This window comes from Euleptes europaea, chromosome 1, assembly GCF_029931775.1.
Source record: "Euleptes europaea isolate rEulEur1 chromosome 1, rEulEur1.hap1, whole genome shotgun sequence".
Classification (NCBI taxonomy): domain Eukaryota; kingdom Metazoa; phylum Chordata; class Lepidosauria; order Squamata; family Sphaerodactylidae; genus Euleptes; species Euleptes europaea.
In genome coordinates, this window is record NC_079312.1 from 73,170,831 (window position 1) to 73,186,690 (window position 15,860).

At 41.3% G+C, this 15,860-nt stretch overlaps 1 protein-coding gene across 1 annotated transcript in view; it reads right to left on the reverse strand.

Moving 5' to 3' along the window:
- Positions 1-15,860, reverse strand: part of RAD54L2 (RAD54 like 2) — a 50,596-nt gene that overhangs the window by 7,578 nt on the left and 27,158 nt on the right. The window contains exons 3-15 of the mRNA XM_056859876.1: positions 15,542-15,681; positions 11,379-11,513; positions 10,205-10,437; positions 9,809-9,991; positions 9,174-9,307; positions 7,904-8,100; positions 6,557-6,899; positions 5,391-5,568; positions 4,421-4,672; positions 3,169-3,287; positions 1,492-1,610; positions 631-730; positions 138-343 (exon numbers count right to left, since the gene is read on the reverse strand). Of these exons, the coding sequence (XP_056715854.1) occupies positions 138-343; positions 631-730; positions 1,492-1,610; positions 3,169-3,287; positions 4,421-4,672; positions 5,391-5,568; positions 6,557-6,899; positions 7,904-8,100; positions 9,174-9,307; positions 9,809-9,991; positions 10,205-10,437; positions 11,379-11,513; positions 15,542-15,681 (2,339 nt within the window). The remainder of the gene's footprint in view (positions 1-137; positions 344-630; positions 731-1,491; positions 1,611-3,168; positions 3,288-4,420; positions 4,673-5,390; positions 5,569-6,556; positions 6,900-7,903; positions 8,101-9,173; positions 9,308-9,808; positions 9,992-10,204; positions 10,438-11,378; positions 11,514-15,541; positions 15,682-15,860) is intronic.

A 15,860-nucleotide genomic window follows, 5' to 3' on the forward strand; every position in this document is an offset into this window, starting at 1 on the left:
GTGGAATTTCTTATACTGTGTCATTTACAAAAGCCTGTGCTGGTATAACAACTGAAAACGAAAGTGAGCACGGGCCTCTGAAGCTCAAGCAAAACCCAGCAGAGAGCCAAGGCGGAGGCATGGAAGGTCTGGCCTACCTGACATCCCCTGCTTGGAGATTTGGCGATCATATATTTTCTTCTCCAGAGTATAATCAGAGACCAGTCGATAGATGTGGCAGGGCTTCATCTGGCCATAGCGATAAACCCGACACACTGCCTGAGCATCATGGCATGGGTTCCAAGAAGCATCAAACACTATTACTCTGTTCGCACCAATCAAATTCACACCCAAACATCCAGCTCTTTAAAACAAACACCAAAAAGAAAAACAACGAACAGATTATTGTGATAAAAGTTGGCCACACCCTTATGTTTCATCTGTTCTGCTGCATGCATGAATCCTGTTGTTTGAGGGCTGCTGTTTCTGCTCACTATCTGGTATAAACTAACCTGAAACAAACAATAACTTCTGAAGTCAACGTGCGCTGAAAGGTTACCTTAGCCCACCAGGAGTTTCTGAAAACCACCCCAACACGCATCAGCCAATCATGTGCCCCACTCCATTTTTCGCAGGATGCGGTCAGCTCACCTCGTGGAAAGAAGGAAGAGCCATACAGAAGTGTTGCTGGGGTCATTGAACTGGTTGATCAATCTCTCTCTTTCAGAGGCTGAAGTACTGCCATCCAGTCCTATAAAAGGGGAAAAGCAGATGAATTCTTAACAATATGTCCAAATTATCCAACAAAATAAAATGATTACCATGTAGTAGAAGAAGAAGAGTTGGTTTTTATATGCCGACTTTCTCTACCACTTAAGGAAGAGTCAAACTGGTTTACCATCCCCTTCCCTTCCCCTCCCCACAACAGACACCCTGTGAGGTAGGTGGGGCTGAGAGAGCTCTGAGAGAGATGTGACTAGCTCAAGGTCACCCAGCTGGCTTCATGTGTAGGGGTGGCGAAACCAACCCGGTTCACCAGATTAGTGCCTGCTGCTCGTGTGGAGGCATGGGGAATCAAGCCCGGTTCTCCAGATCAGAGTCCACAGCTCCAAACCACAGCTCTTAATTACTACGCCACGCTGGCTCTTTAGCTTTCAACCATCTCAGTTCTAATGGATATATATATATTTTTTAATTAAGGGGGCTTGGGAAGAAAATGCCAGTTACCTCTGGCTAAATTGAACAGATCTTACAAATACTTTAAAGCATCAGCCTGAAAATGATTAAGAGAAGAAATTTGTGGACAGGCCCATAGAAAACCAAAGAAAGGATCAGGGAGAAACTGGAGAAAATTGAGACATTTCAGGAATGCCAGCCCAGCAGCAAGAACTCTAGCAGCACAATCCTAAGAAAAGCCACACCTTTCTAAGCCCATTGACTTCAATGAACTTGGAAGGGTATAACTCTGCTTAGGATTGCACTATGAGTGGTGCCAGGGAATGCTGTACTTACTGTAGTAATTTACATTTCGGATCCAGTTATGGCCTCCTTGTGCATCCAAGCCTGGGGGAGAAGGCACCGGCCTCTTTGCCAAGAAATCCTCAATGACAGACAATGTGGAGAGGCTCTGGCTGCAAAGACAAAACTGTCGACTCAGATGGGCAAAGGGAAATCCAAAACTTTGCAATATAGCTAGGCTTTGCTCACACTTCAAGAGCTTGTCCGCACTGATGCTTTACTACTTAAGGTTTTCTACTTCACACAAATGAATGGGTGTCCCATGTGAACCATAAGCATGAGGCACTGCCAGGAATTAAGAATGGATGAGTTTCTCAACAATGACTCTATCTCAAGGAGATAATAGGTTCAATCTTAAAGCTCTCTTCCATTAAGGAAGGAATCTTCTGCTCATGAATGGTCTTCCTCTCTCTGAAGGAGTCCTTCAGATAACATAACATTCCTCACTAAGAGGAAGGGAATCTAAGGATACAACTCATTGGTTAATGTTATTTAAAAGGATAGTGGAAAGAGGAGAAAATTATTTTCACATCACCAACTGAGGACAGGACAAGACATAATGGATTTTCACTAAATATCTAGAGTAAATATTAGTGGTCAAGGCCTTGAAATGATTCCCAATAAAATCAATATTAACATAATGATATAAAATGACAAAAACATAACCAGAATTCCCAACTAAATATCCAAATTCTAAATTTCAGAGGGTAGCCATTTTGTCCTCAGTAGAACAGCCAAATTCAAATTCTGTAGCACCTCAGAAATCAACAAGATTTTTTGGGAGGGGGGGGATCAGCTTTTGAAAGTCAATGCTCCAGTCGTCAGATCTAAAGGAAGGTATCTGATGAAGGGAGCTTTGACTCTTGAAGCTTATACCCAGAAAATCTTGTTGGTCTCTACGTTGCTACTGGACTCGAATGTAATCTAATTCTCATGTCAGCTTTATACAGGAAGAGCAAACGTCTTCTAGAAGGACACTCACCAGTTAGCCAAAGGTGAAGACAGAGCCAGACCACGTGGTCTTCCCTGAGTAAAGCTGTGGTGTACCACAACTGAGAAGGCTGTAGATCTACAAGCCAACCAGTACACTTTGGAAAGCAGGCGTATCCCCAACAGTATCTTTGGACACTCTTGGAACAAGGGAAGGGACACACAGGAAGTGGTGCTCCTTTGGATACCTGAGGTCCAAGTTATTTAGGGTTTTAAAAATAAAACCCACAATCAGTGCCGACCTTTAAGAACAGGAGTGATATGGTCCCCTCTGGCCAGTCCCAGCTAGTGAGCCTGGCTAGTGAACTCTGGGTTTACAGAGGTTTCTCAACAATTTTGAAATTCAGCCTTGAAAACACTTAACAATGTACTTCATTTACACACCACCTTTCTCCCCAATGGAAATCCAAAGAGCTCGCACTGTTCTCTTCTCCTCCATTTCATCCTCATAACAACTTTGTTAGGCTGAGAGAGTGTCACTGGCCCACGGTCACCCATCGAGCTTTCACAGCAGACTGGGGATTCAAACCTGGGCCTCCCAGATCCTGCTCTGACACTCCAACTACTATACCCTTCTATGAATGGGGGCGGGGGGGGGGGAGAGAAAGCTCAGAGTGGTTCAAAGCACAGCAACATCGATTAAAGATGTAAAGAACAGCAAACAGCAATACTGCCGGTTACCTGAAGACCAGTATTTTGTCTCCAAGTTTCACACTTTCCTCCACGAGATGAAACAGCAACACCATCTTGGGTGAGTTCTGCAAGACTCCAGTCTGGTAGTCACAAAGGATGTCTTTAGCCTACAGGTGAACAGAATATTCAGTACCTAAGGAGAGGCTTGCTACTGTGTCAAAGGTGACCATTTAATTCTATACAATTCTAGTGAGACATATCTGACTCTTCATCATTTCCTAGCGTTCTTTATGCTTCCACTCAAGCATTTTCTACTTTACTCAAACTTCCTTGGAAGCAGAATACTGGGCAATACAGCACAATTCACTCAATATTATAGTCCATGTGCAAAAATAAGCCTTCCACTCAGAAACGAAGTTTACACACAAAATAATGCCATGAGCACCAAGTCTTTTAAAAGCAGGGATGGAAACGAACACTCATAATCTCCCTCTTGAGAAGCTTTTTACCATCTGTCCTGTGTTTCATACCTGGAGATTATCAGCATAAGGCGCCTAAACCATAGTGGCAATTGATAGGGAAACATCAGGGGTGGTTCAAGTTTCTTGGTAGTGTTTTGTAGACAAATTCAATCACTGTTCTCAGACAGAACACATTCTTGAATACCCTGAGTTGTTGCTCTTGGCTCATTATTTGCATGTTCATCTTACTAAAACTCACTTAAAAGTTTTGAATGCCAGCCACACTCTGAGCAGAACAGAGAAACTGTATTCCCTCTGTGTGTGGACACGACTCCTTACAAGTCAACTGGTGAAAATGACTTTAAATGCCTACGGAGCAGTGACAGCCACAGAGATCGGCAAATCCCTCTTAATCACAACAAAGAGGGCAGCTGGACAGGAGGCTCTTTACGACAAATGAGAAAGTGGTTAAGGATAATATCACTGATATGTCAGGTTGTTTCATGTATGCATTTTTCCCCTTACCTGTAGAAAATCATATAGTCTCAAATAATGTTAGGCACTAATGTTTGTTTTATGGAGGTTAAAATTATTGCACTTCACAGTGTTTCAGAACTAACTATCATGCTTGATTTCACATGCAAGTGTACACATTTCCTACAAACATCTTCATGGGGGAATGGCATGTATAAAGTGGACATGCTTAGTTTATCAACAGCCATAACAATGCACAGGTAGCCTATAAGAAATTGTTCCAGTATTAGGTTGAGAAGTCTTCCTTTTTGCTGGGGGAGAGAACGGGAAACAACCTCAGCTGGAACTGTGACTTCTGTACTCACCCATTCATAAGTGACAACCTGATTGGCCCTCTCCTGAAAGGGATTGAAGCCAATACCCTGAATGTATTTGCTGTTGGTAGCCTCTCCAATCGGCGGTGCCAAAGCATTGCTCTCAGATTTCCCTTTCATTCCCTGTGACTGGCAGCGTGAATTGGTACCAGCTGTGCCAAGGTCATCCACATCTAGATCCTGTTCATTTGCCAAATTCTCTTTTTGCAGTGCTTCATACAATACATCAGGGTGATTCCAGATCTGGAAAAGGAGGCAAAATTCTGTAAGTATTTGGAAACGTTGAAGGTGTAACTTTGCAACTAAATACTTTGGAAATCTATTTATCAAATAGTAATTCCTAGGTCGTAACCCAGGAGAGATAAACAATTCCATTTATTTATAGGTTTAGACTACCCAATTGGGGAGGGGGGTAAGAACTGAGTACAGGATAAAAGCAATTTCGCTACAAACTATATATATGAATTGATGTACTCAAGGGACTTGCAATCTAGTTATTTTATATACAGCGACTAAGAGGAACAAAAGATGGCATTCCAAAAAATAAAATTAGACATCTTCAATCTGACAATTTGATTAAGCTTTTTTAATATATAGGAATATCTTTCATAATGCATTACTTCCAAAGCATGTCTGTAGCAGATTTTATCTTCAGGTCTTTAAAGTACTGTAGTAAAAATACTCAAATTGAAATAAATCACAACCCGAAGCACCATTAACTTAAAGTTAGCAGCATTCAAGAAAAATGTAATACTAACCAGCAGGAACTTAGTCTTGCTGAGTTTGCTTGTTGTCATCATTGTGATGTTAAGAGCAAAATAAAAAAACAACAGTATTCAAGATACACAAGGAAAATGGCAAGGCATGAAAACTACATGATGCTAATCCCTGCATATGGGATTCCTGCTGTTGCCATGTAATCTGCACAAATCCATCACCCCCTTTTTCTATTTATACACACCTTGCAACAAACACAGAAAGCTTTAAGGGGGTTCAGTCCCAGCCAGCCACTGTTGCCTGCATCTCGAAACCGGTTCATGAACTCAGTGTAAAGAGCCCGCTGGATCTTCGACAACCGCACTAAGATGACGTGCTCTTCCTTATAGGGCAGCTGAACTTTCAACACATTGTGCCCTCGCCTATAGAAGCAACACAGAAATGGGTCAGAAGAGAGACTGTTCACACTCGAGTCTTTACAGAGGATTTCAGGGCAGGATTTCAGTATTCCATGCTATTGTTAACAGGCAAAATCTCAGCCACGACAAACACACTAACTAAACTGATTTCCTTGGCAGGTTACAGCAAAACCTCATGCTTTGTACCTAGTAGGCAGGCCACTGATCAAAGAATAATGTCCTCAATGTTTCAATCTGTGATAAGATTATGTTTATACAATTCAAACTGGACTTGCCATGCTTAAATTAGCACATGTTGGTAAATTTTCACAACCTTGGATGGGAAATGCTATAAAGTATAGTGCTATTCAAAGTTATATTCAGTAATGCAAACTTCAAAATGGTATTACTGAAGATGTCCCTCTGTGTGTGGCGCACAGCTCCTTACAAGCATTCCTAAAACATATACCCCTACTCCCGAGAAATACAGGATAGGAGAGACCAAACTCAGTTCGCAGATAAAGAGTTTGACATGAAAACCTCTAGGACAATGGATTTCCAACTTCCGGACACTTATTGGCGGGACTTTTATGGCAAAATGTAAAGTAAAAATCTAAGGTTAGGCTTCACAGTAATTTATTTTCCATTTCAGAGGGTCACTGTGTTGGTCTGCAGTTGAAGAGCTAGATTTGAGTCCGATAGCACCTTAGACACCACTAAGGTTTTCGGGATATAAGTTTTAGAGAGTCAAAGTTTCCTTTGTCAGCTCTGACTCTCAAAAGCTTATACCCCCAAAATCTTGTTGGTCTCTAAGTAATTAATTTGTAACTCTGGTGCAGCCTCATCTGTGTGATGAGTGCATCTTCTAATCCAGCAAGCCTTGTTCTTTAGCTAGTTTGCAGCTTCCTGCCTTGAACAGGTAAAACAATACCCAAAATCCCATTACTCAGCCCATATGATTTAAGGAGCGCCTTTAAAAAACAGAGATTCTGGAAAGTTAATGTGGCCTCACCTTTGCACAAAGCCCTCCAGCAGGCTATGCAGGACATGACTGCGATACCTCATGAGACGAACATCCTGAGGGGTGCTGTCAATACACTGCCCATTTAGGATGGGGCGCTCAAACATGTTACTGAATTCCTGCCGGGTACCAAGGAAGTCTGGACGAACAAAGTCCACCATACACCAGTATTCAATCAAGTTGTTTTGCAGAGGGTAGCCAGTCAGTACTACCCGCCGCCGAGACCGGATGTTCTTTAAGGCCTGAGAGGTGCTGGCGTGGCAATTCTTTATCCGATGTCCCTCATCACAGATAACCACATCTGGACCAGGGCGGGATAAAGCCTTCTCAATTCCTGAAGGAAGAGGAAAACACATAGGAATCTGCTACTCATAATTTGTAATTTAACAGAAAGGCAAATGAGTTAATTGTGAAAGCCCTACCACGAAGTTTGAGAAAAAGGAAATAGTTCAGAAAGAACAGCCGAGTTTCAGGGACATCTAATCAAATCTGACAGATGGCAGTGGCCCCATATTTTTGATGTCACTTTAAATTCTCCACAAGCCAAACCACAGAACACGGTCACACCTTGAGAAAGGGTGGGGTTGCCCCAGCCTTGAAATAGGTTGTGCTGCGTCCACCACTAAAGAAGCCTATGCTGGACCCAGGAGGTCTCAACTATCAACCAGTCTCAGGTTCCATTCTTAAGCAAGTTGATCAGGTGGTGGCAGGGCAACTTCAAGCATTCCTGGATGACATGGATTGTTTGGATCCTTTCCAGTGAGGCTTCAGAACTGGTTATGGGACTCAAGAGGCCTTGGTCACCCTGGGGGATGACCTACGCCGGAAGATAGATGTAGAGAGTCGACTCTGTTGATTCTTCTTGGACCTCTCAGTGACTGTTGATACCATCAAGCATAATATCCTTCTGCACCACCTCTCTGGGCTGAGAGAGGCAAAATGGCAGGGTACAAATTTTGAAAATAAACATGCAAGCAAAACAAGCGCTTGGCAATACAAGCTCTTTGTAATTAAAATGTACTTACTTTGTTGGAAGTAAAACTATAACAAATATAAAATCTATCTAGAAAGTTACTTTATGCTAGTGAAAATACTGGCCAACAGATATTCAGTCTAGAAGATTCTACACAATAAATATAGGACCTCTGTTTCTAAGCAACTAACACCTTTACATAATAAAGGGTAGTTCAGTCTTACCTGGTAAATCTCCTTTCTGAGTACAAGTAGCGGAACTTACTTGAAAGGGGCCCTTCCTTCCACTTCTGGAATGTATTTCTGCCTAAATATAGTAAAACTAGCAACATACCTCTTAAATGGAAGCCTTTACAAACCTCTCACCTTTTAAGAGCTCCTGTTGCCGATCCTCTTCATCCAAATCAATAATGACAGGGCCAGTCTGCTTCTTCGTTTTCTTCTTTCTGCCAGTGGCAAAGGATTTCTTCAGTGAAAGGAGGCGGTACATCTCATAGCCCATCAGCAGCACACCACCATCTGTCACCCAGTCATTTACCACTTTGGCACGTGCTGCTGTGGTCCTGTAAAAGAATCCAAAAAACATAAATGGATCAGTGCTTCTGCACATAACAAAACACATGTGTTAAAACTATTAACTAGGTCAACTATGTGGATGTTCATAATGAATCTTAATACACCACCAGCTCAAGCATCCTGGTGTATGATTAAAACACAGATATACAATGGAAAAGTACTCCCAACAACCATAAGATGATTTAGGTACAGCTATTTATGGAAAAGATGTATAATTAAATTTCTTCACCAGACTACCATTCAACCAACAAAAAAGAACATATACTTCTATTTTATTAATGAATGCTATGAACAATAAGCCCCATTCAGTAAACTTGAGTAGAACTCCACAGTAAATTGGAGTCAGCCGTGGTGACAACTGATATAGTTTAGATAGACTTTAAATGGTGGCAGGGAAATTTCTACTTAACAGTGAATTTATAGTCTTCAGTTCTTCATACTTCTTTCTTTTCTGTCAAAACTGGTAACAGATTTCACTTGGCTATCATCCATCCCTATCCTCCTATCCATCATAGCAAAACAACTGGATTTTACCAATGTCATGCATGCTCTCTCTGGGCTATTCTTATGTGTTCTACATATGGCAGCTTTTGAATTCCATTTCAGCTAGACCAAAATAAGGCAGCAATACAATACAATTTCAGCTATAGACCAGGGCTAGCCTTAAAGAGCAACTGACATCTGTGTTCAAGTAACACTGCTGGCTTCCAAATGATCTCTTGGAGCAATAAGTTGGTGGAGCATATAACCTGTATGATTATCTTCTCCAACAGGAACCACCCTGTAGTCTTATGTTCATCTGAGGCAGCTCTACAAAAAGCTAGCCAGGGTCAGTTTTTACAAGTTCATGTAAAACAGGGCAATTTTAGAATATTTTGGGCACAGCATATTGAAGTGGGTACCGTTTCATGGAGTAGCCTTTTCAGACTTTCATAGTTTTACTTACTGCTGAATGTTAAATCTATTGCACATAGATGCAGACTGCTTTAACGACTCTTTGAAGAACACATAAGGGAATAAATGTACACAGTATCTCTATAAGGATATTAATAGTACTTACTTGTGTTCATCATTCAGGATATTAACTTTGAAGGTGCGGGGCTGAATCTCTTTTGGATCATAATCAGCAGGAAGGGCTTCTGGTGCTGGAAGCCACATGTTGAATTCTGCCAGCCAGTTCTGAAGAGTGTTTACCTATAAGCAAAGAGAAGGAGTGAAGATGTGTCATTTAGGGTTCTGGATAAAAACGGTGCTTATATTGAAAACTGTAGCACACCAAAGCCCAAGAACCCTGTGCATTCAAAACACAAAACGAGACCTTCAGATTTAAATTCAGAGATGTATTTATGTATCTGTACATTTTACACCACACAGTTTTGTGTAATTATAACAGAGATGACATATTCTACAATGCATTCCGTTCAAAACATGACAGAAACCCCTCGTAACTTTCAATTATATCAGCGGGAAACACTAAGGATGACCATGAGGTATAGCAAGCAAAACTGCACCTGCTCCTCATTGGGGGGGGGGGGTTTCTGTACAATCCCATGGGTGGGAGGAATTAAAGGATTAAAAATGGAAGTCAAGAACTATCAAGCGCTTCCTCTGAGTTCTGAAGAGCCCTTTTCCTCCCCCGCAACCCTAAACACCACATTAAGAAACTCATCAATTATTTCTGTCTCACCAACTTACAGGTACAATGGCCAAGACAGTTTTTGCCTTGATGTGCCGGAAAAGTACATCCAAAAACGAGATGACCTGGAGGGTCTTTCCCAATCCCATACTGTGGGCTAAAATACAGCCAAACCCACTGCTGGTTTTAAATCTTTCCAGGGACTCCACCAGATTATCATACAGGAACCGGATACCACCAATCTAGAAAGAGTAACATACATTACTGCCAAATAGATTACAAGTATGTGGGTAGAAATCAATGAATTACAGTACTGGGTCTGCATCTAGTCACATGCACATACAGCTCTATGAGGCAAAAAAATACTGAGAGTTATAAATTGTTACACTAGAATAAAGCTTCTGGAAGGTAAGGTGTTGAAATCCTTCTGTGTCCAGACCCAATGCCTCCAATACCTGATGAGGCTTTACTGCACGTGCAAGTTGTGGAGCCAGGTAAAGGTCCTCTTCGTTTGGAGGATGATTGATGTTGACAATTACTTGCCCCGAAGCATCTAGCTGATTTAAAGCATCGTTGACATGAGCGCCACTGCTTTCTCCAGTAGCATCTTCATCCCCTTCATTGCCAGAATCACTGCTGTCTACAATCTGGAGGGCTTCATCTTCCCCCGAACTTAATTCTATCACTTCTACAAAACAATCAAATGCGGTGGGTTAGCACATCCATCCTTTTGTATCACAACAATACTTTAAAACTGTGTCATGTATTTTTGTTTTTTCCCTTTTAAAGGAACCTATAACGTATGTTGACAATGTGGGGGGAAATCCAAGATGTCACACTGGCATATTCAATTACTAAACATACCAGCATAATATCTTTCACATTTTTTACTTTCAACATACCATTACTTTGCTTAATTTTCAACTGGAAAGAGAAAAGGGGGAGGGGGAACATGAACATTCTTCAAATCAGCACATTTAAAACACTAAGCAGGTATATGGAGAAAAATGAGTTTAGCAATAACAATTAGTATCTATGTGAATGGGAGACTAAAAGGTACATTTTATCTTCAGTAATTGTATGGGTTTACCTTATTACACAATGTTTCACAGATGCAAATAGGTCAATAGTCTAATGCTAACTTTTTGGCAAAGTAGCAGTGTCAAATGTAATTATTCAAAGGTATATTGTAACAAATTGTTTATCCTCATGCAATATGTCTTGGGCTGACAGAGCTAGAAAAATGAGTTGGGGACAGCCTGCGCAGCAGTTGCCCAGGATGTTCCCTAGATATCAATATGTACATTTTAAATTCCCATAGGATTGGATTCTGTAACTGCTTCCTGCTAAGCGGGATTCTATGACTCCCCTTCCGCGAAGTCCTCCTCCAACCCAGAAAGACTTACTTCAACAAGGGAAGATTTTCCTCCCTCAGAAAAACAAAAACATTCTTCATTGGAGAAAGTTTTGCTCCCTTGACTGAAGACTTAGCAAAAGAAAGTCAGAGGTTCCAACTTAGCAGAAGCTCCAGCCCACAGGATCCAGGTCCTGGTTGTTGGAAAGTCACAGGTGACTGAGACAGAAGAGCGTTGTAAGCAGCAATGCCAGAAGACTATCATTCATCCTTACCATCTTTAATGCTGTGGAGTCTTCCTTTAGAATCATCCTCACTGCCACTGCTGGTGCTGTCTAAACAGATGACTTCTTCAGCTAACACTTGAGGAGGAAGCTGAGCAACCTCTGCAGTTCTTAAAGCAATCTCCTCTGCACCAAAATAGTAAACAATAATGTATGAGTAGTACTAAAAATACCAGATAAGAAACGAAAAAAGAATCCAGCCCCCCCCCCCAAAAAAACACGTTCCCTTGTTTTCATCACTGGCTTAGACTTACTCAAGTGTGATATCATCTAATAATAATAAAAAAGATCCAAGTGTCTATCCATCTGTTTGTGGCAAGCATAAGTCACCAGAAAATAAAGCTAGGAGTTTCAAAACTGGCCACCAGATTCAGGGTGATGATGGGAGTTGTACAGCCAATAATAAAGGCAACTGGGACATCCTGGCCCAAGTTATCTCCAGAACCACCACCACCTAAGCTATTTGCAATGGAAGCTAAGGTTGTCTGTTTGTGGCGAGCATAACGCAACAGAAAATAAAGGTAGGTGTTTCAAAACTGGCCCCCAGCTTGGGGGTAATCACGGGCATTGCAGTGGCCCAAATTAAGGGAAACGGAGCATCCTGCCCAGATTATCTCTTGCTGGGTCACACACACTCTCGGCCTAACCTACTTCACAGAGCTGTTGTGGGGATAAAATGAAGAAGAATGGTGTATGCCATTTTGGGTCCACATTGGGGAGAAAGGTGGGATACAAATGAACTAAATCTCTAATAACAAAATAACGTGTCTGTCTTGATTTGCAACACCCTTTCTTTGAACAAAGGCAACTTTATGTAGGATGCTCAAGAGTAGGAAACTGAAGAAAACTATTCATTTCAGCTGCTCATGGTAGCAAAATCAATGTAGTATAATAAGGAAGCCTCGCCACCTGTCACAACCTGGTCACTCTGATCTCGGAGGAGAAGGGAAGGAGCACCCTGACCCTGGGGAGAAGAGGCAGAGTGGGTCTGACAAACTCCAGAACACCCTGATCCCAGGGGAGAAGGGGAGAGCAGGGATGCAGTGCCAAGGTTAGCAGAGGTACAGCTGCAGGACAGAGTCTGCAATAGTAGCTAAGGAACAGACAGGGCGGGGTGGGGGGGAGATTGACAGCTCCCTGTGGATCTCTGCTGTAGGGTCTTCTGGGGAGAAAGGGTCTCCTCAAGAGTGAATTAAGGGAGGCAGGGAATAGCCATGAGCTGGGGACAAAAGGCCCCAGCAGGAGGAAGCGTCTGAGTGACACAGGCAGAAAGTTGAGAACAGCAGCCAGTAAGGCTAGGAGTTCTTGCCTCCGGGAGGAATGATAACCTCTGTGAGACCCAGGAAGACCATATCATTTCCAAAAGTAATTGGCATCTGTTCATTAATATTTGTAGCTTAATTGCTCATTTGTTAGTTATTATGATTCTTTACTATAAATGGTTGAATATAACTGTGTAAAAAAATAGAATATTGTTAAAGTGCATTGTTATATTCTATACCAAAAATGTATCACATTTGAAGTAATTAACATCCAAATGCTGCACGTTGTTAAATTCGGGAATTCAAACTGATTTCTTTTGCAGGATAAGTTATTTTTTTGTCATACAAAATGTACTGCAAATGCTTACCCTTATAGAAGGAAAATATGGCCAAATGCTGACTTGTGGGGTGAGCCTATGGAGTGCGCAAGGGAAAGCCCATATAAAAAAAATATTGTGAGCAGAATGAGCTACAGGGTTGGTGAGCAGAGGTGGCTCCCTAGTAGATCACAATAACTACATATATATAAAACATTATTTTGAAACACACAACTTTAATGTTTCCTGAGATATTAAAGTAGTTTGAATTCTACTTTTATTGCAATTAAAATTCGCTTTTCTATGGTTACACCAGAAAGTGTAGGATCTGTCCCTTTTTTTCTCATGCAGTTACATTCCAGCTTGTCTGTTTAAAAGACAGAAGTCACTGTAATAACATGGCAAAACCCAAAGTAAAATTGATTTGGGTTTTGCCAGGTTAATAGTGTGATTTTTGTCTTTCCCCCCTCTCTTTAATTTTAACTTCTGCATTGCTATTCCAGATATTGCACCCATGCATGACCAATTACAACAAAAATATTCACCAACACTTTCCATTTATAGTATTATGCTATTACAGAATTGTGGCTATTACCTCATTAACAGCACGTATAGCAAGTCTCCTGCCTTTTACTGTTCCCATCTCCTTTAAATTGTACAACATATAAATGGCATCCAAAAACCTGAGACATTTGCTAGGATTTTGACACTTTAAACTAACTGTAGACCCATATTTTCAAAAGCCATGGATGTTCATTCATTTAGTGACTGAGGTTTCTTTCACTGTTGTACTATTTGCTGCCATGAAAATGAACTGTAAGTAGATTTTAAAATGTCGTTCATATTTATGGAGAACACAAATTGAGGAAAAAGATTTGTCCACTTTTTGTTGAAAATTTCTTGCACAAAAGTATTCTGGGAGATTTCTACCTTTGGATATGACCACCACACATGCAGGTAATTTATCCATCAAACCTGCAGTCTTCCAATATGTGCCTGATAAGCTCTTTTTAAATTTTAATTTCTTGGGTATATAATATCACCTACTCATAATCTTCCTTGCAGTTCAGTTCTTAGGTTGTAACATTTTATATACATTTGTTTCTATTAACTTGTAAAGGATTAAACAAAAACTTATCGCTATTGATATATTGGTTGGATCCAGCCATCTGTGGATGCAAGGATCACGGATCTTTCCATTTCCCTCCCCCCAGCAGTCCTTTCTGAGATTGGGAATGTTTATTTCTGGGGTCGTGGCACTCAGGTAGAGTAACAGTTGGGAGGCTGCAGTGGAGAGAAAGTGACACCGTTCAGAGCTGCACTGACGGAAAAGGAAGGGCGATTTTGTCCCCCTCCCCACTGCAGCCTCCCAACCTGCCTGGTTTTTAGACCACATGGGGTCTTGCAATCTTAGTAATAAACTTTCCTGCAATCAGAAAGGCCCTCTGGGGGATACTGCAATATAAAGCAGCCAACATTAATTAAAGCAGCCATTAAACTATAAAACAGAATGGGTTGGATCCAGCGACTGTTAGTACTTTCCACTGATGGATTGCTAGATCCAACCCATTATTCTAATTCTAGTTACATATTAATGCTGGCTTTTACATTAATGAGGATGATATGGTTCTGTATTTGTTCTGCCTTGTTACATAGTAAACATTATCTATATAAGGCAGACATGATATAAGAGGAAAGAACATACCCTACCATGCCATTTGCCTTATGGTACTACCATTGATTTCTTTTTAAAGGATTAACTTTAATAAATAGTGTTTCTGCAACTCATACCAAATGAAATAACAAAAACCCTCAGCAGGTCTGATTATTACTTAAAAACAGCAATTGTATAAATAAGCTTTTATCCCTACATTTCCACTTGATCTTCTAGCACTTAACTGATAAAACTGATCCCTTTACTTCCCTCTCTTTCTTCTCAGTATACCCGGCTCTGAACAGCTTCCGCATCAGATACCAGGAGTAGTCACGATTCTGACCACAGAGACTCCAAATCCATTTTACCTTAAAAGGGATGATAATGAGTCAATCTTTTATGAACAGTGTGATTTTATACACTATGCAAAAGACTGCCTACTTTCTTAAGCCTCTGGTTCATACATTCCAGCAAGCTAAGAAACAAATGGCCATCTCTCCCCATATGCCTAGCTGCTCCCTCACTTAAGTAGCCCACCTGGCACCAGAGCCCTGCCTTTTGAAGTGTAGCTCCCACTTGGGGGACAGGCTCGTTTCCAGAAATCTTCAGGATGTGCTGCAGAGCCACCTTGTTTGCCAGGGCTTTTAATGGGATACAGAGGGCAGGCATCGGATAGAGGAGGGACAGAGCTTTATTTTATATAATTTAAATTGTGATTTTTAAGTCACCTTGGGCCACAAGGAAAAGCAGGATAGAAATACTTCCAATAAATAAATCAAGGGCTAATTGCTGTTGAAACCTCCTTTGTTAAGGGGAATGATGAAACAAGTGTCACATGCTGGCAGGGTTGAAAGGAGTACCACTACGATTTGGGTCCCCACTCTTCAGTTTGGGCTACGTTCAGTACTTTGTGCTGCTTACCTGGGAGAAACTCCAGAGGCAATGTGGGAATGTTGGCGTGGTAATCCTTCCTTTGCTGCTCAAGCCGTTTCCTTCTTTCTAACTCCTCCTGCTGGGCGGCTTTAGTCACGGCCTCCAACTGGTCCTCCCGTAGCAATTTTCTGAGTCCCCAAAGAGAAACCATTTTACTCCAAAACAAATCCACCTATTCTGTTTGGATTTTCTTTTCTTTTCCTTTTTGCAGCACTTGGCTCTACTCAGACAAGTATTAAGGGGAAACTCTATATCCACAATCATCTAGCCAAACAAAGCTTATTTGTGCCTTGAAAGATGCACTAAC